This window comes from Emydura macquarii, unplaced genomic scaffold (assembly GCF_026122565.2).
Source record: "Emydura macquarii macquarii isolate MOO-44397 ecotype Brisbane River unplaced genomic scaffold, CSIRO-AGI_Emac_v2 contig_3113, whole genome shotgun sequence".
NCBI lineage: Eukaryota > Metazoa > Chordata > Testudines > Chelidae > Emydura > Emydura macquarii.
This window is the reverse complement of record NW_027133250.1, coordinates 1,864,482-1,891,107: the sequence shown is the minus strand read 5'-3', so window position 1 is coordinate 1,891,107 and position 26,626 is coordinate 1,864,482. Positions and strand designations below refer to the sequence as shown.

The window sequence follows — 26,626 nt, the reverse complement described above, 5'->3', positions numbered from 1 at the left end:
GAGTTACACTTAAATTATACACCACACACTGCTTTGGTCCTTTTTCCTGAAATCTGGAAGAAACATGGCAGGCTCTGAGGTATTTATTACTAGGCATTTTATGACCAAGAGTTTAATTTTTCAGCCAATATAGTAAAAATATTCTTAGAAATGAAAATGATACACTGATAAAGTGAGGTCACAATGCTAAAGAATCAGTCACTTTACAGTGAGTGTGTTTCAATATACAGAACATCTCTACCCTATTATTATAGGATAGTTGTAATGGCACATACAGATCACTCAAGGAATTCTTGCCAAAATTCCCCTCAATAAGATGCAACCTTAGAATGAATATTTCTTACTCAGGGGCTGCGAGTGTCATGAGGACACAGTATTAAGAAGAGTTTTCACACTGTTAGAACAGATTTGTGACAGAGTTAATACCCAATCAGGCAAGACACACACACACAGTTTTCCTCAAACTTTAATGAACTGAAAAGGGTTTAGGACATATGACACAATACAGTAAAGAAACAGTCTTCCTTTCTTCTAACTTGCTGAAGACCAAACATTGTTTCTCACAGTGTGGCAAAAAGGCAGAACAAAAGGAATCATCCCATTTCACCCACACCATAGACTAAACCAAATAACACTGTAGGCAAGTTGCTAAACCCATCCTTTAGGACAATGGCACTTTTTATTGCATTCAGAAACAAGGACATGACAAAAAAGGCAAGGGAAAGTTTCCCTTTAATTTAAAGTGTTAATAAAATATAGCACCTTAAACTTTTCAATCCAAGGTGAATAGCAATGAGAGCTTTTAAAGGCAGCATCTGAAAACAGTTCATCACTTTCTTTTCTATACCACCCCCTTGATGCAAGGAGTTAAGATTTCCCAGCCCAAGCAGCAGCACCAGAAAATACTGGCATTGAAGGGCTCAAAGTTATGCCTCATTCAGGCAAAGATGGGCCTTCCTGACATTGTGGCTTTTTTAAAAAAAAAAACATGATCTCAAGTTAATTACATCCCTGCAGAGTGACATGTCACAGTTAGGATCAGAGTTGATCATGTTCATGAACAGACTAACTCTTCTGTTCCAGGAGTCAGATTTTCCTGGTTACAAGTTCATTGCTAGCACTGAATGCACAAAACCCACCAGTGCCAAAGATTTTGAACAGTAGTTTAAAAAGATAGGCTGCATAAAGCACAATAAACTGACATCCCACCTTTCATAGCTCAGCTCAAGAGCTGAATGAAGAAAGCCCCAATATTTGACCTCCTGCAAAGAGTTTAACAGTATGACAACACGCAGTGCTTGGAGGAAGCAGCCCAAATGCCAAAGTGTCTGAGACACAAACTCATACTAGTTTCACCATGCATTATTAAGAAGCATGTGCGACTGGACTTTTTCCAGTGACCTAAGGCCTGTTCCAGCATCTCGCCTTCCTAACTTTGATTCTCAGAGGTGGTCATAGCTGCAGAGAAGCCCAGAGCTGCATGCACCATAGCAAATGCTCCTCAGGGATTTATAAGGACATTCAACAAAAGGCAGAGAAAATTTGGGGGGAGGGGGAGAAGGACAAATTTTTCATAACATAATTATAAAAACATAACTTAAGAAAGCCCATAGTGGACAGCATTCAAGATATTGCTGTAAGAATGCCTAGGAAGTCGAACAAAGACTCTCCTCTTCTAGTGAGGATCCACCTGTACAAACAGAGAAAGGACAAGAGCAGGAATTACTGCAGGTCAAGAGCACCAGATCTGAAGTGCACAGTGCAGATTGGATTCCCCTCGGCCTGCATTGGTGTGACTGTCAGCGCACTGCACCGTATCTCCCCCCACAGGCAGTAGCGCACTAGGCTCCTCTTCCCCAGGAGAACGAGCCCAGCTAGTTTATAGAGGCATTATGACCATTTTTAAAAAGAAATGCATAATCTGCCCTTTTATATAACAAACTTGCTTTCAAAACAGCACTAAAGTAAACTAGAAGACAAACATTGCAGAGCTGAAGAATAATGTCAAGATATCTGCTCCCGCTGGCTGAGCAGCATCACATCTTATCTCAAGAAAAAAATCCTGATTCCTTGGGCCAGTTATTAAAGCAAAAATGACAAGTGAGTTAAACCCAGATTTATGTGCTAACGTCCCCATTAACCAGGCAGTGGTGGAAATCAGCACAAAAATAAGTACAATGCCCTTTGGGAAGTCTTTGTATTGCACTGATGATCTCCTAGAATATGGCATCACAAGTACCAGCTGTCTCAGTGCAATCCACAGTATCTGTAAAATCATAGGCTTTCCAAGATGCCTTGAGTCACTGAAGGTACCAAGACAACTTCACGTGGAAAGAAGTGTTTTAAAGAATATTTCTGTTCCGAATGCTATCAACAACCTTTTAGGGAGACCTGTGCACAAAAGTCTGGTAATTTTCTGACACTTCACTTTTACATTACAGTTCCTTTTTGAAATGAGATCTCCTAAGAGGAAAATGACCATTCTGACCCAATGGCTTTAAACAACAAAAATCCTCTCGTTCTTGCAAATACTACATGTATGTGCACAAATTCTGCTTAATGTATTAGAAAAATACCAAGTAAGCTTACAGGATATGTAGAAAGTCATAGCTGGGAGCAATGGAGAAACTACACCATGTACAGACACCACCTCCATGAAGAAAAACTGACTTCACATATCCAGTTATCAATTTTCTTTTCCTGCAGAAGCTTGAATTTTAGGACATTTTAATGAGAAAAAACTGAGGTTTTCGTAACCACAATAAACCCAGTTTTCACAGGTTCCTAGCATCTGCAGCTACTTTTTCAGCTGAGAGAGCTCAGCAACTCTGAAATTCTGATTCATTGTTTTGACATGGGAACCTGTTGTCAGAACAATAGGTGAGTGATAAAGACAGTGCTTTTAAATAAGGGGCAAACAGACAGATGAGATAACAGATAAATACGTGATCACAGCCTGAACAGGCTAATTACAAGGCTTTTTTTCTTCCTTTTGAAAGAGTTTCTATGGTTTGTCATCAAAACAATGACAGCTTTTCTAAATACTCAGCTTCTCTTTACTTGGTGTAATGTGTCAAATAATGGTTCTATAGAATTAAATCCAGTAATTGATTCTGGGATTTAGTCTGTCTCTAATTTCAAGAGACAGATATTTATTATTTAAACAAACAAAACAAAGAAAACAAAACTCCCACACACCTTTTTGTATTTTGCTGTGTGCCCATTTTGCTAAGGGGATCAGAACTAGCTACGTTTCCAGACACAAAAATACCACTCATCACTCAGAATGCAGTTGGCACATATGCATGAGAAGTGCAAGCTGACTCACATCATGCCAATATTCTCCAGACTGATTTGAAGAATTCAAATTTCAGGAGGGAAGGAATGAAAAGATAAAGGAGGAAAGAGACTGATGTCATGTTTTCAATTACCAAGAATTAGTCATGATTTACTGATGGGAACTTCAGTTCTGTGATCTCCGAGTCAGGCGAGCTGCTGCCACTTCTATCGCTGTAGGTGTCTCTGAGGAAGACAGGTTTAGGTGAGGGAAGCTCTAGCAGAGATTACACCACAGGACTAGCCAGACAGCCTGGTTCATCTACATTTGTTGTTTTATAGTGAGCACAGACCCGTTAGACCAGTCTGCAGACCATGAGTTAGTGGAAGCTGGCTGTAGGCATAACGAGTTGAGGGTTCTAGATGACACTCTGCCTGTTCTTGTCTTTAAAGGCAGGGATCCTTCCCCTCAGTGGTTTTACTTTGCTTAATTTTGTGGACCAGCCATCAGTGGCCTGGCTGGCCCCCAGGAGCCATTACAGCCTCTTCCTAGGCACCACACAACCAGAATAGCAGAGAGTTGGCCTTTAGTTAATAGAGTAAACTCTGAATAGAGTTTTTGGAAACCTTTTATGCTGGGTTTCAGGTTAAGAATTTCCCCAAAGATAGAAGTACAACACCCAATAAGACGTGTAAACATGTGTAAAATGGCATGTTAAGACTAAATTCTGCAGTCTCTGTAGGAATGAGGCTCAATCACAATGACATGGTTTAAATTTAGGGGTCTGTGCAATTCAAAAGCTATTTAACCTATCCACAAAGGCAAGGACAACCCCAAGACACATCAGTCTTGGCAGATAAACTAACCAGAATCTCCAGTATAACCCACTCTACTTCAACCCTCCCAGGGCAGACATCCTGCTGCCTCTAGTCTGGAAACAGACTATTTACTAGGAGCTTTGATAACTCAGGAATGAGCTGTGGGATAGGTATCAGGCACCCTATACACACTGTCAGCTCAGCTAGAGTACATGCTAAACATGAAGCACACTGTATATTGGTGCAATGAAATACAGACTCAGCACCAAGAGGGGAATTGTTTAACCAACAGTAGATAACAAACCAAAATGTTTTAAGTTACTATTTCCCTCTGCACAGCAAACTATTGGCACCTCCTGTTCTCAGCACAGCCATTCCAATGGCAGATTTTGAGAAGGGAAATCTAAGGTACGTCATCTCAGTATTCTCAGGGTCTAGATATTTCACATTTACATTCTCTTTGTAGTCTGTATATTGGGCATGTGCCTGCATAGCCCAGAGATTCAAATGAGCAGGTTTGGAGTATGACTGTCAGCCATTGCCAAGTACTATGATACCAACTGCTGTATGCACGATCTTTGCAACTCCACCCAAAAGCTTCAACGTTATCCAGTATTGGATCCACTTGTTAAGACCACTGTTTTCCTGATACACAGTCGCTTAAAAAATAATATAAAATAAATTGTTCTATGTGCTTTAGAGCAGCTCAGTTACCAAGCTGTCTGTCTCTGCTGCCTGCTATACCCTCTTGTATCTGTTGAAAAAGGGAGGTAAGGGGGGCACAAGGTGTCATGAACCAAAGTATATTGGCCACATATCTGCTGCTTGTATTAGAGCACAATACAGAGGGATAAAAGGGAGAAGGTATGTCATTATAAACGTATTCTGTAGTATCAATCCCTCTGCAAACTGGACCAAGAAAAAGCTAGAAAGGAATCTGCCCTTACTTTGGACCCAGCAAGAGGACAATACAGAGATAAAAGTTTGTAGATTATTTAGGCATGCCATCTAGGCCAAGAGCAGCCATGTTGTGCCTGGTAATTGTTTGAGTGTTCAGGGAGCGTGGGGAGGCTGCCAGGAGCTTTCCTTACCTTATGCAACTGCAGTGCCTCAAAGCATCCCCAGGGTACCTGTTCCCTGAGGGATAGTGCAAAATGCATACTACCCCTTGTTCTTTGCAAGATTCTGGTCCCCTGAAAGGCAAAACCTTCCCAAGGGTCTGTGTGGGGCAGTAGGATTCCACCCCATGTAGCCAGAGTCTTCAAGGCACCGTCTAATCCAGAGTGAAGGAGATGGAAGAAGGAATGTTGAAAATATGCACCTGATGCCTTTGTGCCAGGCATGCTGGGGTCCCCGTGCCTGTCAGGTCATGGAGTCCCCAGCCCCAGCGTGAAAGAGTCAGCCACGGTTCAATAGACAGTACTGTGCTATGGAAAGTCAGGCACTGGACTAGAATACTAACCCAAACCTACCTGGGCGAGAGCCTGCAGCCCTTCTGTAGATAATGTGAGAGTCTCCCTGCAGAGGCCAGCAGGAGGCCGAAGTATGGGGGAGACGGCTTTATGGGTCGGGATAGGAACTCTGGGTGATACTGAACCCCAACAAAAAATGGGTGCTCTAAGAGAAGAGAGGAAAGCATAGAATGTGTTAGGTTAACTCTGAATAACAAGTCTAAGAAAAGATCGCTGAGCAGCCACGTCTCATGTTGCAAGGTCCTTCTGGACAACCTCCTCACATCTCCCTACTGGCATCTCCTGCTGACAGTCTAGAGCACGTCACTAGGATCTGAGCTGTGTGGCCAGGCAGACACACTCAGACGGCTGAGTTCCAACCCCGAGCCCTGGTCTACACTTACCTGGAAATTCAGTGGCAGTTGACGGGCGTTACGCAAGCTATGCAGAGTAGCTTGCGTAACTCCCATTAATTGCTGTGCTTCCCTTCCGCGCGCCGTCTTCACTGCACTGCGCAGACGGGAACCGCGTTCCCCTCGACACAGCGCTACGCCACTTGAAGGGGTGGATTTACTGCGTCAACTTCCTGATCGATTGAGCAGGTCTTCACTGACCACTTGTCGATCCAGAAAGATCGATCTGACGGCGGCGACTTTGCCACCGTCAGCATAGATATAGCCTGAGTCTGGCTCCCTCTGTGCTCTGGGAGGTCACCTCCCTGCTCTGTCCTTCATATTCTTCTGTCCTCCAGCTGCTAATAGTCATTACTGTTTTGCACTTCAATTGTTCTGTTCGCGGAACAGACCTGAGATACTGAGATCCTGCCCTGATCCCACAGAGAAGCTGCCTTGCCAGACAAACAAACCTCTCCCTGACAGCACACCAACCCCAACAGAGCCGCCTTAGTGCTTACCTTCCAGCTCAACCACCTCCATTCGCTCTCCTTCCATATCCTGGCCTACGAATTTCAGGCCCTGTTCCTCAAAGAAGCTTTTCAGTTCTGGATTCACCTGAGGAAAAGCAGCAAAGTACACATGATCTCTCACGCTCTTCAGTGGGAAAGTTTACAAAGCCCAGAACACACCAATTGATACCTCAAATCTGTGTCTGTGTCTCTCTTCCAAGAAGTCATGATCTCCATACAGTTTTCCTGCCCAGAAAGAGAGGACCTTTTACCTTCTCCTTAATTACATCTAAGATCATGGTAAACTTCACTTGATGAGGTTTCTGCTTCTCTCTTCCCTGTGTTATCCACGAATCATGCAATCTGCACTGTAGCATTGCAACTGAGCATTAGTCAGTATTAACGTGTAGGCATCCTGCCACCCAGTGGAATTTACAGACCTGAGTTCAGTGCCCAGGCTTCCAGAGTTAGGTACCTAAAAAAGGGATTCACAGAGGCCAGCAAGCTGAACAGAGCCGCCTACAGCAGCCACCAGAAAACACTGAGGAGAGGAGTAGGTCTAACCCCCCCTTACCTCTGCTCAGGATTCACACCTGTGAGCACTCTCCTGGAGTCAGGCACCTAGGCCAGGTCAGACCTTTTTCACAAAAACACATCAGAGAGACCCCTTCTCTTCATTACAGCCAATAGCCAAGGGATCAGGTCACTCATCTATGACATGGGAGACTGCTTTCAAATCGCCCTCTGCCTGATTTGGAGCTAGGACTTGAGCACAGGTCTCTCTCATTCCAGGTGAGTACCCTACCCACCAGGCTATTCGGGGTGAATCTCTCTCAATCTCCACCGCTGAAGCTATTCCATTTTGTATAAATAATTAAATATGCATTGGGCCGGAGAGAGACACAAAGTGAGAAACTGACTCTCTGGTCTGGTGGTTAAGGAACAATCCCAGGATGTGGGAGAGTCAGGTTCCAGTCCCTGCTCCCATAAATATTTAATTTATACAAAGCAGAACAGCTTCAACAGGACAGGTCGAGAGAGCCACACCCCAGAATACCCAACAGCCTGTTGGGATTGGGGCACTCACCTGGGGTGTAGGGGACTGGGTTCAAGCCCCTGCTTCAAATCAGGCAGAGTGGAGATTGAAACCTGGGTCTTCCTCATCCTAGGTGAGCCCGTGCTCTTGGGAATAATGGGACAGAGACACGCATACCCTCACGTGTGTTCTGAGCACCTTACTGGATCATGTCCCACAGTTAAAATAGGCAAGGAGTGCCTTGTCTGTGAAAGGCACTAGGGCCCCAAGCAGCTCGGTGGCAACAGGACTGAGATTTATGTGCCTGTCTGTCTGCCAGCAGAAATGTCAGCATCCATGGAATTCAGGCGTCTACAGGATTAGGCAGCAGCTGAGCCAGGGTTTTGAGTATCTCGGTGGCACCTGAAGTGACAGTTAGGCATAAGTATCTTTGGGGATCTAGCCCAAAGTAACTGGTTTCCACCAGCACCTACTTCCTCTACAGCTGATGTTTCACTTCCACCACAGAAAGTCTAAGGAATCCCTAGCAGACACAACAGTCTTGGCCAATTTTTAGTTTTTTTAAAAGCATTAAACAATCTGGCCAATTTCCTAGGTCACACTTCTGCCCCACTCACCACACTGTGTTGTTATGAATCATTACAAATAATAGAAGGACCAAGAAGATAAAGTAGTAAAAACACCATACTCATGATCGAGTTCTTGGTTTGGAAGAGGGTTCTCCTTTTGCCAAGCCTCATGGTCCCACCCATTTGCCCAGGATTATGTTCTGGCATATCTATGACCTAGGGGAGATCATTGAAAGAGTGAACCGTGAATGAAACAGGAAGAAAAAAAACCTCAAACAAGATTCAAACACAAACATCCATAGGACAAGAAAAGAAAAACAGTGAAACCTGTTTTAAGTAGCCACTCCATGGGCCCAACACAATTAGATGTTTAACTTAGGCTTTCTTCTAAGGAAGACACAGAATTGTAGTTGCTAGGTTTGGGGATATCTTGGGACAGTCTCAGTTTAGGAGACAGACAGTCTCCTAATGGTGGCATGTGTACATATCCCAATATAATCAGGGTAACAGGATTCCAACTGACAGGCTCTAACTGCAAAATTAGAATCATCAGTATGTGGTGACTAGACTTATAAACTTGGTATTTTAAACAAACTCCTTTTCAGAGTTGGAGAGAAAGGAAAATTTTAAATTATTGTTCGTGACCTGAGCTATAATCCCAGTACTGTGGATTGTTGATCATGGCTTATCTAGCTGAGATTTCATGGACTTGCAGTCCTAGTTCAGGGTGGACAGAGATTCAACTGGATCAAGAAAATGCTTCAGAAGTTAATGTTTAAGTAGACTAATATTTGGCACTGTCACCATTAACATTCTCTCGGTTGGGTCATATCCACCATTCAACTATAAATCTTGTTAGTTGCTATGTAAAAGTCATCCATGCTGAAAACTGCCCTTTAAACTCTTAGGTGTAAGGTCTTTGTTTTATAAAAATGCGTGGATGGAAAAACCCTGCAGCGTCTGTACATTCTATAGTGTACCAACCCGCTGCCAAAAAGACGACAAATCGATTTAAGGTAAATCAAAACTAGGACATTACTTCCAAAATAAGAGTACCCATACTCAGATTTGCACCAAGATAGCAAGAGATGTGAATTCAAACTTTAGATATTTCAGTACAAGTTTGTTTGGCTTTATCTACACACACAGAACATTTCCAGCTTGCAAGGGAGTTCAGAACAAGCCACTCTTGAATCACACCATACTCACCACTGGATGAGTAGTTTTGGGGTCAAATTCTGTAGAATTGGCATCTGTAAAATTACATTCTTAGATTAGAAGCAAGGAGTCACAAACCGAACATGAGTAAGATAGGGCTGAATCCCACTCATGTAAGCAATACCAACTTATGCAGGGACCACTTGTGAGAGTCAAGCCAGCAGAATCTGCCCCAAACAAGCGAAGATGTATCTATTAGCCTTCTTAGATAAGTATTTCTGGGCCTCCTGGGTAGAAGCTGCCATCTTCCTGAGGACAGCAAAGCCATTTGTGACACAGGCCGTGTGGAAAACCATTATGAAATACTGTAAACCAGTTTCCAATTTGCCTTAATCATCAGAAAAAACTGCTCATTATTTTGGAAATTAAACCTTTTCTTTCATATTTTAATTCTAACTAGCAAGCAGGATGGAAACTGGATTGCAGCATTTTATAGTATATTTATATCTATTGTGTCAAGCGTCTCCTACCTTGATAACTTTCAACTTGATGGACTGAGCAAAGTGGGTGCAGTTTTCCTTTATGATTGGTTCTTGGAGACAGACTTTTCCCCAAAAGCCATATCCTACTCACCAAGAATGGGGAGTAGTTACAGACATCATCCCAATCAATCCATTAACAACCTGAACCCAGACCATTATTTATTGCCGCGATTACCTTGCCAGCCAAGAACATTGCGTGCAAATTCCACAACTGCTAGCTGCATTCCCAAGCAAACTCCTGTAGAAAGAGTAGAGGGTATGAAAACGACACCGGACAATGCGTTGTGAGATTCTCCCAGATTATGCAGTAATGCAAAGCTCTGTACTCTGGCACGTGCACAGACGTCTACAACCCACAGAAATACACTGATTTATAAAGGAAGGACAACTAGTGGCGATGGCACTGACTGGGACTCAGAACTTTTGATAGTCATTGGCAAAAGCCATTGATATGCCAAGGCTGCAGTAGAGAGTAAGGCATCTTCCTTTAGACTTTCCTGAGTCAGAACACAGTGGATTAAAAAAAATATTTATATACATTCACACACAATGTCACACAACTGTCAATCAAGAACAGTGCTGACTGCCGTACTGGTCTCTCTTCTGTTAGTTTCTCTTATCTTTTCTCATTACATGCATGCATTCCTAGAATTAAATCATGGGGGAAATGATTGCAATCAACGACAACCAGAAGAACTTTACGTTTCCTTGGGAATATTATAAAACACATTTTAAATGCTGTCTTGGTGCTTTCTTAGTTATAAGTGTTAGTTATTAGCTATAGCATTCCAAACAGCTGCATGAAGAGAACGCTAGAGGTTAAGAAAGCATTAGCACATAACAGTCAAAGCAAGAGTTTGATTGGTCCACAATAGAGACACCTCTGATCAGAGGGCTAGGGTAGGATTCAGACTTTGGGTGCACACTTGTTTGATGTACACCCTCCCCCACACTTCTTCATACTGTCAGATACATTCTATTGCTCACCTAACAAGGGCTTTTTCTGTTTTCTTGCCCAGGAAATAGCTTGAATTTTCCCTTCTGTTCCTCGAACGCCAAACCCACCTGGAACCAGGACTCCACTGTACAAGGGGGGAGGGGAAAAATCCAGCTACATGAGACTTGCAGTTTGCTACACCCTCCAAACAAGTATTGCAGCTGTTCTGCTTTAAGAGTTGGAGTCACAAGACCGGACCAATTCATTTTACTACCAAGGACTTCTTTTAATATAACTGCATGCACAGTAGTGAAAAACCTTAAGGTGCTTATAAATGGCAAGATCCATTAATACTAAAATATGATGAATGGGATTAAATGACAAGATTGCCTATGGCAACCGAGGACTGGACTCAGTGACCCAGGAAATCTCTTCCAGTCCTGTCTCCTAATTTTCCAGACGGCTCTGTGAGAGCTGCAGGATTTTGTAGACACACACTTGTTAGGGCAACATTTATAAGAAGTTTAGTTTCTATGTAATAAATCTCTTTGGACAGAGAAATATAATATAGGCTATAATATGAGAGGCAGTATGGCTTAGTAGACAGATCAGTGGACTGGGACTTAGAAAATCTAAGTTCTGTTCCCAGCTCTGCTACTGGGCTGCTAGGCGCCTTTGTGAAAGCCACTTCCCCTCTCTGTGCCTCCATTTCCTCACCTGTAAAATGGGGAGAGTGACTTGCTGTGAGTTATAGATGAAAAGTGCAGTGTAAGCAAAGTATTATTACTGCTGCTCTTCACATGATCTGAAAGAGCAGGACCATTTATGATGATTAGTGTATGTGCTCTGCAGCAAATATCTATTAATCAGTCTGTTGCTTAGAGACAGACCAACTGACTGTAGCATAATATGTCCAAACAGCAGCTGCAAGAACACAAGGATTCTGCAGGTGATCTTTTGTATTACTGATCAATAGCTGTAAGTGGATATCTGCTCCCCTAAATAACTGATTAGCAGTCACGGCCCACCACAGCTCACTGGGCTCACCCCACCCCCTTCCCTGCAATCTAGTCTCTCCCTTCCTCCTCCTCACACCTCCTTTTTAAAGGTAAAAACTTATCCCACATTTTCACCCTCTGCTTCCTCCCAGCCTGGCCATCCCCTCTATCCCCACCCTTCCCCATCCCACTTTCTCCCAGTGGACGCTTCCCATACCTCTCATTGACCCCCACCCTTTCTCCTCAAAGCCAGCTAGTTGTGCGCACAGGTAGTCTGTGTAACCACATTGCTATTGCTGTCCCTCCATCCTCCGTTTGTTGTAATTACGCAAAATTATACTGTAAACTCTGCAGTGTGTTTGTACAGCACCCAATACAATGGGGGGAGGGTTCCTGAGTATAACTGATTAAATAATAATTTAGAAAATGTCAGCAAGGGAAGTCAGATCCTCTGAGAAAAGGCCTAAGGTTATGAACTGCTTACTCAGCACTACAGAGTTTCTGCCAGGCCTCGTGGTATCGGACTGGATCTTCTTGTAGAGTAGCTGGTTCCAAGTCCGCAGAATCAATATACTAGGAAGAAATCCAGGAATAATCATAGTGAGAAAGACTGGCAAAAGATTCCAGACACCAAATCCTGCTGTTTAGTTTTCAGTGAATCTAGATGCATGAGACTCCTTCTCTGCCAGCACAGGCCTGTTTCTTATTGTAAATTTACTAGTGTATTGCCTGGTCTGATTTTCCACCTGCCAGGCAACCTAGCTTCTTGTTCATCATCACTACAGTCTTTAATTAATGTGCAGACACCATGCTTCCTGTAGGACCCCTGCCTCACTGAGCAGTTTGGATAGTGAATGAAGCAGACCTGTGTGGTAAGTAAGACAACTCCACAGGTTTTAGATGGCATGCAGCACAGGAGAGTCACACTTACAATAATGAGGATAACAAAATGTGAACTGTCTCCTTAACCGCTTAGTCAGCTTGCACACTGAATGTGGCAGGGATCCAGAACAATTAACACTGCATTATGATGGCACATATGAAAAAAAATGGGCAGAGTTACAGTTCTGCAGGCACCCATATCCTTAACATCTCCTGACTTGGGGGGGGGGGAGAATAGTGTTCACTTTCCTCTTCTCTCTCTTAAGCAGTTCTTTAAGCCCCTGTGTAAATCCTACATGCAGGGGTTCCCTGCGGCACTTAGAATCCTGTGCCCATACTGAACCACACAGGTTCCAAAACCAGATAGCCTCCAACGACTGACTGCTGGTACAAGCAAATCCTACCATTAAACAGAGAAGGGAAATGCTGGAAGGCAGCCCAGCCTTGGTACAATGCTGCAATACATTAAGTGCTAGGGCACAAGACATACTTCACTAGTCCTATTACACACAATGGTGCTATACACCTCTTGGATACTACTTCATATTTAGAGATAACCTGGTTTAAAGAATTTTTTCTTTGACGTTTCAGCTGAAAGATGGCAGACATTTCAGTACCCCATGAATATTCATTAAGTCCAAATATGGCCCAATAGGCTTATGGAGACAATTACATTTCCAGCTGGTGTCAAGATCACAGCGGAGTACTAGATCAGCGCATCATGAAACTTGACAGTGCCACCAAGTGAAGTCAGATAGTCCTACAAAGAATTGGTTACAGTAGCAGCTAGATGAAATTCAAAATGAACACTAGCCGCTCCAAGACTACCACTCAGGCTCAACACTGAACACCTAAAAAGGAGACATTGCACATGCATTATGTAGATCCTCTGTTTGAAAGTGGGAGGTTGGTTTGCTATTAAGCTGTATGCATGTAACTGATGTTTGGATGCTGTAATCCAAAGGGAATGAGTTTCAATGTTCCTGACTGCTGAATCATTCTGAAAATTGTGAGATGTATCCTAGATGTTATTGCTTCCAGTTTTGCAGACAATCTGGTTAAGATACAAATACCACTCTAGCTAGGAGGGAAAAAAGAGCATACCTTTATCTCAAGTTTGTGATTGATGGCCAGTGCGGAATGTTCCAAAGCTTTAATGACAGAGGCATAGGAATCCGAGAACTTGGTGTATTTGCCAACAAGTGCAATGGAGCAGGTCTCCAGCAAACGGTCATATCTAGAAACAGAAAACCAAAATACAAGGCTTGTTCATTGGTAATGGGAACTGATGGGCACTGGGTACTTCTCAAAATCTGGCCTAAATGGGAACAGCTGTTATTCTGAATGGAATATAGTAATTTACAGACTATCATTTAATAAAGAAAAATTCTGCTAAGCAGCTGCAGAGAATAATAATGGTATGGGAGAACAACTAATTTCTTCATTTCTGATTATCTTTCGGTTTATTTTTAAAGAAGATGAGATTAGTTGTAGTAGATCCAAAATAGGTAAGAGTCAGAGAGGAAAGCACAATCATAATTTGTTTATCTTTATCTTGAATGGTATTTTCCTTTGTGGATTCCAACTTCGTCCATTCCAATGGCTGAGGGAAAAAAAACACTTCTAAATCCCATGAGTGCAGATTTCCAAAGTCTGGTGGTGCAAGATGTTACATTCTTGTTTGGATCTGGAAAGCCACAGGTCTCTCTGGGCCTGATCCTGAGCATTCATACTCACAGTGAAGACAATGGAAGTTGCAGGTGCTCAGCATTTCTGAAATGGGGCCACTGACTGAGGTGCCAAAATATGTCTATAAGCGCCTAACTTCAGGCAACCTGCTTTGAAAATACTGACCCAAGTAACTGTAAAATTGGGGTACAGAACTCTTGTTAGTCTGAATCCCTCCAATCATTCCATTCAGGTCACACAGACACCTTTTTCTTCTGCCTTTACCAGCAGTACCCATAAATAGTAAAGGAAACATTAAAATGCAGCTCAACTTCAGCACAATGCCACAATAAATTGTCAGTGCACTAAACATTCATCACTAGTTACAAAGGCAAAGCAAAGTAGTATCCATAACATCACCATTGTATATTGTAACCATATTTAGCTATATTGTACAGTCATTTAACTGGGTTTTCATCATCCAGGTGATTAGAACATGTCAGAATTCTAGAGCACTAGAATACTTGAGGCACTAAAGAGATCTCTGAGCCATTAGCAATTATCTTTGAGAACCTGTGGAGGACAGGAGAGATCCCAGAGGACTGGAAAAGGGCAAATATAGTACCTATCTATAAAAACAGGAACACAGACAACCCAGGGAATTAGAGACAGTCAACTTAAATTCGGTACCCGGAAAGATAATGGAGCAAACAATCAATCAATTTGTAAGCACCTGGAAGACAATAAGGTGATAAGTAACAGTCAACATGGATTTGTCAAAAATAAATCATGTCAAAGCAATCTGATATAATTCTTTGACAGGGTAGCAAGTCATGGATGGGGAAAGCAGTAGATGTGATATATCTTAACTAAGGTTTTTGATACTCTTTCAAATGGTCTTCTCACAAGCAAACTAGGGAAATATAGCCTAGATGAACCTACTATAAAGTGGGCGCACAACTGTTGGAAAACTGTACTCGGAGTAGTTATCAATGGTTCACAGTCAAACTGAAAAGGCATACTGAGTAGGATGTCCTGGGTCCAGTTCTATTCAATATCTTCATAAATGATTTGGATAATGGCATAGAGAGAACACTTATAAAGTTTGCAGATGACACCAAGCTGGGAGGGGTTGCAAGCACTTTGGAGGACAGGATTAGAATTCAATATGATCTTGACAAACTGGTGAAATGGTCTGAAATAAATAGGATGAAATTCAATAAGGACAAATGTAACGTACCCCACTTACGAAGGAATAACCAATTGCACAAACACAAAATGGAAAATGACCACCTAGGAAGGAGTGATGCAGAGAAGGATATGGGCGTTATAGTGGATTCCAAACTAAATATGAGTCAACAATGTAATAATGTTGCAAAAAAGAAAAAAAAAGCAAACATCATTCTGGGATGTATTGCAGGAATGTTGTAAGCAAGATATGAAAAGTAATTCTTCCACTTTACTCAGCATCAAAATGGTCTCAACTGGAGTACTGTGTCCAGTTCTGGACACCACCCTTTGGTAATGATGTGGACAAACTGGAGAAAGTTCAGAGGAGAGCAACAAAAATGACTAAAGATCTAGAAAACATGACCTAGGAGGAAAGATTAAACAAACCCAGTTTTTTCAGTCTGGAGAAGAGAAGACTGAGATGGGATATGGCAACAGTCTTCAAATACTTCAAACGTTATAAAAAGGACGGTGATAAATTGTTCTCCTTATCCAGTGAAGACAGGACAACACATAACAGGCTTAAATTGCAGCAAGGGAGATTTAAATTAGACATTAGGAAAAAACTTCCTAACTGTCAAGGTAGTAAAGCACTCGAACAGATTAGCTAGGGAGGTTGTGGAATCTCCCTCACTGGAGGTTGTTATGAACAAGACAGACAAAATGAGTTAGATAGTACTTAGCCCTGCCTCAGTGCTGGGGACTGGACTAGATCAGTGTTTCTCAACCTTTTTTATACCAGGGACCAGCTTCCTATACTGTGTCAGGGAGATCTCAGGGACCGATGCTGGTCCATGGACCGGTCCATTGAGAAATACTGGACTAGATGACCTATCGAGGTTTCTTCCAGTCCTACATTTTTATGATTACCTTCAACCACCTACTTAAAAGTTGCCGAGTCTTAAATATACCAGTGAGAACCTGAGTTTGTAAAGCTAATGGAGAAAAACAGCTAAACTAAGTAGTTCTGCAAGGTCACTCATTTCTCACCCAGATGTGTGCAAGACTGATTGTGTCAGTAGGCTCTAATAGCTGCAGTGGAGTAAGGATGAGTCTGGAGGGTAAACATAAATCAATGTTTGTTCATTTAGAAGTTTCTGAAACTTACCATTTTCTTATACCCCATGGAACATACACTGTTGAAAGCTTCAAAATATGCCTGAATGTTGACTAAACCCTGACTTCATCATTTCCCTGTTGGTGGGGTGTTTGTTGCCCTGCTATTCACAGGGGTACTAATATGTGCCAGGGAATCCAAGGCAGAGGACATTTCAAGGGACAGTTGCTTTGCTGGGTTAGAAGTGAAATAAAGAAATAATAATTTTGTTGTTGAGATGCCTCCGATGAATCCTAAACATGTATCAATAATTTCTCCTAAGGCTGGTCTGTTTAGAATAAAAAGGAAAAATCCTAAAGCACACATTTCATGTTCCCCTTTATGCTATTTTAGGCATCTTTTGAAGTAGTACCATGTTACAGGCAAAGGATACAGTTCAAAGGAACTCAGTAAATAAACTGCCCAACAGTATCTTAGTTCCCTGTCAGTTTTTTTTTTAAATAGTTATCTAAAAAAAAATGTATTGTTATGAAAAGAGACATGGAGGTTTGGGGGAATTTGAAACAACATTAGGCCCTCTGGGGAACCATTCCCCAGCTGATCACTGAAAGCCAGGATAGAATCCAATTCCAAGCTATTCCCGATGGTGGAGCCCACCTGTCAGCCATCTCCTTCCACTTCATGAGCATCCTCCTGGGCTGCTTCTCGATGGGAAGGTCAAGCCTGCGTCGGAAGTAATCAACAACTCCCTGCTCCTCAAGTAATAGAGGAACCCGGTAGATGGACGAGACATCATGAACACAAATGACCTGTTCACAAAATGTGAAGGGCATTAAAACATATCCATACATACCTAGAAATGATTCTAGCAGGACATCAGACAACTAGAACTACTGTTTCCTTCTGCCTCCAGAAGACAACTGCATGATCACTTAACACACACATACTCAAAATGAATGAAAACTGATTTTGAATTCAAACAGCATGTAAGTGTATTCTTCCTAACCGAATAGTCTATCCACAAGAGCCACTATTTGCCTGTGGCTCCTCCAAAAGAGTGTTATTAATGGTATGAAGTAGGAATGAGCAAATCCATCTCCCACTTGAATGCACAGGGAAGCAGAAATCTCAAAACTGTCATAAGGGAAGATCAACTATTTAAAATAATAAATGAAAGTGTAAGCCAATTCCCAAATTACCCAACACAATTTAGCTGTACTCCTCCTTGGCTCTTTCAATACAGAGATCACAGACTAAATGGTCCATAGAGGCTGAACTTTAATCCCTCTCATGTTTGTTGTGTAGGCAAAGACTATAACAAGGTTCAAAAGAACAAGGTAAGTTCATGGAGGATAGGTCCATCAATAGCTATTAGCCAGGAATAGGCAGGGATGCAAAACCATGCTCTGTTTGCCAGAAGCTGGGAATGGGCAACAGAGGAGGGATCACTTGATGATTAGCTGTTCTATTCATTCCCTCTGAAGCACCTGGCATAGGTCACTGTCGGAAGACAGGATCCTGGGCTAGACAGACCATTGGTTTGACCCAGTATGGCTGTTCTTATGTTCATGCTCCCCGTTTGTTTTGCCCAACTGCATCTGGTCCTGAATTCATATCACAAGCTCTTCGGGGTAAGGACTATTTTATGTCAGGGTTCTGCAGTGCCATTTTCTGATTGGCGCCTCTAGATACTTCTGTAATACCAATAAGTAATCATTGATCTCTCCAGACAAGGATTATATGCAAGGCACAGGGAAGCTTGTACTGTTGTCAGAAGAGAATTTGACAACTTTCACTGCCACTACATTTACAAAAATGTTTTTAAAAATTTGTTAATTTAAGACTTAACCAAACGATTCTGTAGGGCTGAGAAGGGGGGTTATTTCAATATCTCTAGTCTAAGAGAATCTAAGCAGATTTGTCTTGTGACATTTGTCCACTGGGAATAAACACTGCACTACTTAAGATCTCACAAAACGTTCCATTCCCACTTTGAAAGTCCTGCTGCCTCATGGATTCAAATAGAAGCTGAATTCCGTTCTCAACAGAAAGAACCAAGCAGCAATTATTTCTGTTTATATGGTAAACAGCATTTAGCATTAAAATGTGATTATGGCTTGAAAAGCAAGTATGTTTAAAAAAAAAAAAAAAGACATCTACTTAGTCACTTTACTGATCTGCCCTTCAGAGATTAGTGCAGCTAGATTTTATTCTGGTTTACACAGCTACAGAATTTTTAGCCAAGATCCAACTGCACAACTGGTGACAACGTATGAACCAGTAAGATTCAGCTTGACTTTGCAGTGTTAGAAGTTAGAAAACTATTTGTAAACTGAGCAAGCTTAATCTGGAATAATTGAGAGATAAATATAGTGCCCCAGGAGGATTTCATAAAAGTGATACTTTACAGACTAAATGGACTTTAAGGTACTATCCTTTAGCCTACAAAACACTTACGGGTTTAGCTTCATATTTTGTCCATACCCAATGATTTATCTACTTGACAAATAATGACTGCCTATTCTTTAACAATGAGTTTCTCGTACATGAAAGACATAACACCCTGAAGTGAAAAATAAATGTGCTGCAGATAACATTAATTTTTCCTGGATAATCTCTTTTTGTGCAATCTGTAACTAATGTGAACAGGCAGATATGAGCAATGCCAAGTATGGCCATTAGACAGCATATTTGTACAAGAAGTAAAATCCTCACAAATCCTATTATTTAATGCAGTGCAAATACTTTTCGAGCTCTGAACACTGGTTTTAGAAGCCACAGTCTTTCCTAAATGCAGAAGGAATTTGGAAGGTTAAGAGGTCTCAAGAACAGCCACTGGGAAATAAGTCAGATTCCACAGATTTTTCTAAACCTCTTAATTGTACCTAGTATGTTTCTGCCTATTCAATCAGGTATCAGGCTGACCCAGAGAGGAATTCAAGAATATATATGTGAGAGACATGTGTTTAAGAACTGGAGACAAGACAAATGTAGATGTATTTTCTGTCTATAAAAGATGTATAGCTAGCATAGAGCAGCTCCAGGCACCAAATAAAATGCTGCCCTAAGCATTTGACAAATGGCAGAAATACTGGTTACAAGGAAAGGGAGAAAGTACAGCAGTCTTTACCTGTTCTGGTTCTACATGACAGAACATCGAGATCTTTTCCTTTACTGAGGTGTCCAGGGGAGTGGAGCATCTGCACACAATCTAGCAGAGAAAGTAGTGATATCAAGGTTGTGAAACAGAACAGCGCTCAGGCATTAATCTGACCAGTCATTAAAACAGTTTCTATGCCTAGTTCCCATCTCTTGTAAAAATGCTGGATAATTTGTTAATAAGGTTTATCACTTCTAAACCACCATTGGTAGACACCAGCACCCCATCACTCCAAGCCCGATTTAGATCAGAAATGGTTGCTAAAGGATGCCAGCCCCACACTTTCCAAATGAACGCAGTACAGCAAAACTTACCAAGTCTGGTGAAAGACCAAGTCCTCTGAGTTCACGAACACTATTCTGGGTGGGTTTAGTCTTCTGCTCTCCTGTAGAACTTGGCTAGTAGTCAAAGAAGATGAAAATATATTATTGTATTAATGTCAAGATGTGCATATGAGGAGTTCAATAATCATTCAAGCCCTCAGGTCCTATCCATCAATTAAATTTTAATTATATGTACGAGATCCTGAATTTATGTGAGGTACTTTCCTTCATTTCACTGCCACTTTAATCACATACAGACCCAGAGGTACTGTAGGGTATTAGGGAAGGGAGAGGTAAAACATGATGATTTTAGCTGGGCAGAAGCCCACCTGTCTACTGCTCACTCCCTGTTAGTGCATAACATTTTCCACACTGAGTGGGGAGAGTGGGAGAAGGGGGCCTGCGTTAAAAGTTCCTGGGAGTGGGGAACAACTAACAAACTAGCTGGTCTGCTGTACCCCATCCTGGTATCTACAGACAATAGTGCTGGATAATCACATCAGATAGATGTTTCTGCTAAAACTATCACCAGTGAACTATGCAGTGGTGTTGTAGCTATGTTGCTCCTAGGATACTAGAGATACAAGACCTTAAAAAGAGCTCTGTGTAAGCTCGAAAACTCATCTCTCTCACTAACAAAAGTTGGGTCTAGTAAAAGGTATTTCTTCACCCACCTTGTCTCACCAGTGAAATAGTTAGTTTCAACATCTACTGTCACTGTTAAGTTTCAGAGTTAAGAGGATTGTACAGCAACTTGAAAATAGGGGAATATGTGCAGATATTTGCCCCACTAAATTGTTATGTACTGGCTTTGGGACTATGCTGTGGAGATTATAAAAAGGTTACCAGTAACTATGACTATGTTTTAATTTTGTTTTTAATCTTCATTTGTAACATCCACAATTTCTCTCCTTATCCATTTGGCACACATTGATTTAGCTTTTCTTTTGTATGGAGTCTGTCGTCAACATTTTGCCTTGCTTATTTGATTCTTATCTGCATCAATGATTTCATGTTTCTGCACAGTCTCAGAATAGCTTTTCTTAAATTAACGTTAGATTCCTTTTTAAAGCTGCTATGATCCCAAGGAAACTTCTGTCAGACCATTATGAATCGAAGGACACTCAAATCTGAGAGTCTGCACAAAGTTAGTGTCGATTAAAATTAAACCCTTTTAACCCTGGTCTACACTTATCTGGCGATTCGGTGGCAGTCAATGGGAGTTACGCAAGCTACACAGAGTAGCTTGAGTAACTCCCATCGACTGCTGTGCTTCCCTTCTGCACGACATCTTCACTGCATTGCGCTGACGGGAACCATGTCCCCGTCAATGGAGCGCTACGGCATTTGAGGGGGTGGTTTACCAGCATGTCGACTTCTGGATTGATTGAGCGGGTCTTCACTGACCGCTCAATCGATCCAGATAGGTCAATCTGACAGCAGCAACTTTGCCACCGTCAGTATAGACATACCCTTAGTGAGGGAGACAGTTTAATTAAACTTAAAACGCATATTACATCAAAATTAGTCAGCTTTGTAACTAAAACCACTCAAAAAACCTTTAGAGACTGCCTGAAAGAATATCCTGGAAACTACTGTTTTAAAGTTCTAAAAGTTATCTGATTTATTTTGTAAGTCCGAGGTAACACAGAATCTATAAGGAGGACACAGGCAAAGAGAGGCTGTTAAAAGGGTACTAATAAGAAACACAGAACCCAATTCTCTGTTCTGTTGCACCTTGTATAGTCTAGCAGAAATTAGGTGTAAACGGTATCTACTCTGATTTGATAGCATTTTACAATCACTTTGCAGAAGTGTAAGTGACTACACAAGGTGCAAGGAAATGGAAAACTGGGCTCCCAGATTGCAAACTATCAGCTATAAAAGACAATAGAAACAAATATTCCAAATTGTGCAACAAAAATATAAAACAAGTACAGAACTTTATATTTGCTGAAATTCCCAACTATTTACTAGGCACATAACGGTACCCTTTGGGAGGATATCGGTACTGTAGGCTAGCTGTGGACAGCTATGTCTCTGCATGTTCTGAATTCTTTCCTTATGTACACACTTATGCTTTGCATTTACATTACGAACACACATACACAGATATCTTTCAATATAACTGTATCTATACTACATTGTTAAACATTTATAAAATAAGCCCTAATTACACAGGAAATCCTTGGCCATCACAGCTTTCTAGGGACTTACCTGGGGAACTAGACTGACATGAATATTACAGAAGTTCTCTCTTTTGGCTTTGAACTGGAACTGGCGGAAAGCCTCGATGAAGGGCATACTTTCTATATCTCCCACTGTTCCACCAAGCTAAAAAAAGAAAGTCATGTAGAATAGCACCAAACTTCCCATAACATACTTCTCGGTATCTTTCCGGTCTCTTCATTTGATTTAAAAAAAAAATGGGGTGGGGTGGGGGGAAAAGCCTACAGCACAGCCAGTACAAATGTCACTATGTGAACTCTCTGGAGCAATAACAGCAGTATTTTTGCTTGGCATATGGCGTCTTTTAATGAGATGCTCAGTATCGGATGATGTGTTTCCTGGCATTTTTGGTGGCATTTTTCTATTCCTCTCAGACAGCTGTACATGGCCAAATGCAGTGTAACCAAAGATGGCCATGAGAGCATCCTTGGGACTTCACACTCTTCTATCCAACCACTGTTTTATCCCCTTAATGTCCTTGTCTTAGGATAGTTTGGATTGCAGAGGAAAAGCAGCTTCCCACAAGGCCAATGTAATCTAGGGACTGATATGCAAAGACATTTGGTTCACGTGCCTTATTACCCTGGGTCCACGCATATTAACGCTGTGCTAAAATTGAGCTCCAATGCCCTACGCAACAAGAGACCAAAAGTACCACCACTTCACCCTACTAGGATACCAAGCTTGCATGTGCACAAAATGGGATTTGTTCTTTTTTTAATTGTCCTAATCAATAGGGTAAAAAAAATTTTAAATAAAAAAAAACAGTCTCTGCAAAGTTTATCTACCAGTGCACAGTTCAATGTATTCTGCATGAGAACCAAGAGTAAGGAGGGAAATGCTACAAACCTCAATCACACACACTTGAGGTTCAATGCCATCCTCATCCACAGGAATTCGTGCCTGCCTCATTACCCACTCCTGTATAGCATCTGTGATATGGGGGACAACTAGAAGAGAAATAGGGGCAAAGTTTAAAACCACAGTACTACATAAATTCCATCTTAAACTCATGTAGCAAACTATTGAGATTAACTGGCCATTGCTTCTCATTCACATCTATTGTTGATCTCTGACTTTTTAATCACAGCATTTCTTTTAAGAAGTGGTTATTCTTAGCCATGACCTTTCAGACAAGATGTAGCCCTACTCCACAGTTTAGACAACTGTAAGTGATGCTTTTCAGCTGGAAGCCTCCAATATGAACAATATTATATGCAGAGCATGGAGAGTTTTGTTATTTTAAAACTGTCTGTGAACTGGGTAACAAAAAAGGAAGGTAGTTTTAAATGTTACTAGACTGTCTCCTATAGTATTCATTAATGAGTTATAAAAAGCAGCAGCCCACCTTAAACCAGCCACAAGATGTACATGATCCACAAAGATATTGGTCTGAAAATAAGTTTTTTTGTATGCAGTGTAGTTGTAGCCATGTTGGTGCCAGGTTATTAGCTTATTGACACTTCAGGTTTGTCTACACTAGAAAGTTTTCCCGCTTTAACTACAGTGATACAGTTAAAAACAAACACACCACTAATATGGAAACAGTGATATATCAGTATAAAGGTGTTTTACTTTGGTATAGCTATTTATATATTGGAGGGGGAATACCATATCGGTATAGAGGTGCCTTACAGCAGCATTACTGCAACCACATGAAGAATTGTGCCAGTATAACTATATTGATTAAAATGTCACACCACTGACTGATATAAGTACTGCAGTACAACTTTCAAATGTAGACCAGTCCAAAGAATTATGCAATGTCCTCTTTGTAACTCAAATCAGACAAGAGAGACATAGAACTACCCAAGATAGGGACAGATTTAGGTTTATATCGATAAGCGGTAAAGCGAAGCATTACATTACCTTGGACAGTTTTGCCCAGGTAATCTCCCTTCCTCTCCTTGTTGATGACATATTGATAGATTTTCCCAGTGGTCAGATTATTGTCCTTGGTCAGACAGATATCAAGGAAGCGTTCATAATTACCCAAATCCAGGTCCACCTCCCCTCCATCATCCAGCACAAACACCTCACCTGCAGCAAATGGTAAAATGCAAAAACATCAGTCGCGAGACACAGTACATGCAAGCAAGTTGTTTTTCTGAGACAATGGAAAGAGTTCAGTGTAACAAGACAGCTTCTTGATAAAGTAGTTTACTTTCTTTTTAAAATGTTTAATTGTAGAACAGCAAACAAAAATAAAAACCTCATGAATGAGAAAGTGGAATAGGATTAACATGTTAAAGACTAAATCACTGCACAGCCTGTACATAACAGACCAGATTCCGAGCTTATTTATAATGACATAGTCTGATCTCAAGTTTGAAATCACTGATCTGCTTGTCACTGATGCATGGGAGTTAGCTGTTGCTAATTCCAAACCTTCATACTAGAGAAGGTGTAAGAGTGTACAGGACAAACTGCTTATATCAAACTGTTTTGCTGCTCTGTACAACCCTCTCCTCAAAAAAATTGTATTACAGGAATCTTACGAATGGTGAGTTCAGCTTACCATGCTCATAAGGAGAGAAGGTCCCCGCATCAATGTTAATATAGGGATCAATTTTAATGGAGGTGACGTGTAATCCACATGATTTCAGGATTGTCCCAATACTGCTTGCAATGATTCCTTTTCCAATCCCTGAGATGACGCCACCTGTGACTAGAATGTACTTCATTTGTCTAAGGATCTGGATAAGAAAGTATTCTTTATTAGACAGCAAGATCTTTGTCAATTTAAGTGGACAAAAACACATGGCCACACTGAACTGAGAATGTTCTCTTATCATTCCACAAATATTTTCAGGGAAGTACAGGAAGATTGAACATATTCACAGAGCTGAGATTTTGAAGCAAGCATCCACAAACAGAAGAGGTGCACTGATGTCTACTGCACTACCAATAACCTAGGTAAAGTCCTTTTCCCAGCTGCTTCACGACCAGATGCTGCCTGTCACAGAAGTCTGACTGCTGCAGTTAAGTGGTGTTTCCCCCCCCAGAACAGGACAGGAGCAGAGTGAAAGAGCAAAGGAGTCCATGTTTAAATGGCTGAAGAAATTAGACAGGGCCTGCCTCTCCCAGCCAGGCACCCTGGCTCTGTCTACACGGCACGTGGAAAGGAGCCTCCCGGCAGCAGGGGCCCGCAGCTTGCAGGGCCGGTGCAGACACCGCAGCCGGGCTGGGCCTCAGCTGAGCAGCAGGGAGCGGACTTCACAGCCCCAGCTGCGATGTCAAATCGGTCCCCACAGCTCCCTCCGGCCCGCCAGCACAGGCCCTGCTGCCTGACGCCTAGCACCTCAGCGTCCCGTTGTGCTAGGCGCGGTACAGACAGACAGAGACTCCCTGCCCCCAGCGAGCCGGCCACGACGGGAGCCGCCAGCCCCGCCCCGCTGCTGAGGGGCCCGGAGCGAGCAGCCGGCGGGCGAGCGACCCCGCTGCAGGGCTAGCGAGGCGGGGCTCCCTGGCGAGCACAGCCACGGGGGGGACAACGAGACACCCCGCTCCCCCAGGGACCCCGGCCCGCGCCCCGCCGCTAACACGCCTCAAGGCGGGGCCTGTCTGAGCCCCGCCCGGCCCGTGCTGAGGGCTCCGCGCCGCGGGCTGGCCCTCGTCCAAGCCACGATCGCGCGGGGCCCGGCCCGGCCCCAGCTGCCCGCTCCCGCCCGCAGGTTTCCCCCCTCAGCTGTCGCCGCCTTGGTCCCGTCCACTCCCCCTGCCCCATGGTCCCGCCCTGCCCCGCGCTCGCACCTTGCCCGCTGGGCCGGGTCGTGGCGGCGGCGCGAGGTAGCGGTGGGCGCGCGGGCTGGAGCCGGCTGGCACTGAAGTGATGAGCGCATGAGGCCGGCGTGCGGGGAGCGCACGCGCGGCGCGCAGGAGATGCGCCTGCGCACTGGGAGCCGTGAGTGAGCTTCGCGCGGCCCGCCGCTTCCGCGCCAGGCGCGCGCTCCTCCCGGTCGGGGAGTCCTGGGCTGGGCGGGGCCAGTCACTGTCGGGGGCGGGGCCTGTCACTGTGGGGTGAGGGAGCCCGGGGCGGGGCCGTCCCTGTGTGGGGGCGGGGCCCTGGGCGGGGCTGGCCCTGTGGGGGTGGGGCCAGGGGCGGGGCCGTCCCTGTGTGGGGGCGGGGCCCTGGGCGGGGCTGGTGGGGGTGTGTGTGCGTGCGTGCGCGCGTGTGTGTGTGTGTGTGTGGAGCGGGTGGGCCTGTCCTGTCGGAGCCGGGGCTGGGGCCCTGCGGCGGGCAGCGCGTGAGAGCCGGCTCTGGGCATGCCGAGCTGCCGGCCTCTCTTTTGCAGAGCCCGTGCCTGCGCTCCGGCCTTTGCCCATCACCAAGGTGCCGGGTGTGGGCGCACAGCCTGGGCCCTCTGGCTCGGAGCCCGCCACAGCC

At 43.1% G+C, this 26,626-nt stretch overlaps 1 protein-coding gene across 3 annotated transcripts; it reads right to left on the bottom strand.

Annotated features, from left to right (window-relative positions):
• Positions 1-448: 448 nt before the first annotated feature.
• On the bottom strand, positions 449-26,102 carry CTPS1 (CTP synthase 1). 3 transcript variants are annotated; one of them, XM_067530728.1, is made up of 19 exons: positions 25,993-26,102; positions 24,758-24,935; positions 24,109-24,279; positions 23,089-23,189; positions 22,228-22,344; positions 20,002-20,085; positions 19,658-19,738; positions 17,185-17,336; positions 13,677-13,809; positions 12,175-12,263; positions 10,743-10,837; positions 9,931-9,993; positions 9,265-9,308; positions 8,175-8,271; positions 6,641-6,696; positions 6,460-6,556; positions 5,568-5,712; positions 3,432-3,522; positions 449-1,690 (listed from the first exon to the last, which is right to left on the bottom strand). In XM_067530728.1, the coding sequence occupies exons 2-18, from the start codon at positions 24,921-24,923 to the stop codon at positions 3,438-3,440; spliced, it is 1,776 nt and encodes a 591-aa protein (XP_067386829.1). In that variant the 5' UTR covers positions 24,924-24,935; positions 25,993-26,102; the 3' UTR covers positions 449-1,690; positions 3,432-3,437. The 3 variants fall into 3 exon arrangements, with proteins under 3 accessions (XP_067386829.1, XP_067386830.1, XP_067386828.1); XM_067530729.1 differs by lacking the exon at positions 25,993-26,102 and having other exon boundaries at positions 24,232-24,279; positions 24,758-25,267; XM_067530727.1 differs by lacking the exon at positions 25,993-26,102 and having other exon boundaries at positions 24,758-25,266.
• Positions 26,103-26,626: the final 524 nt, after the last annotated feature.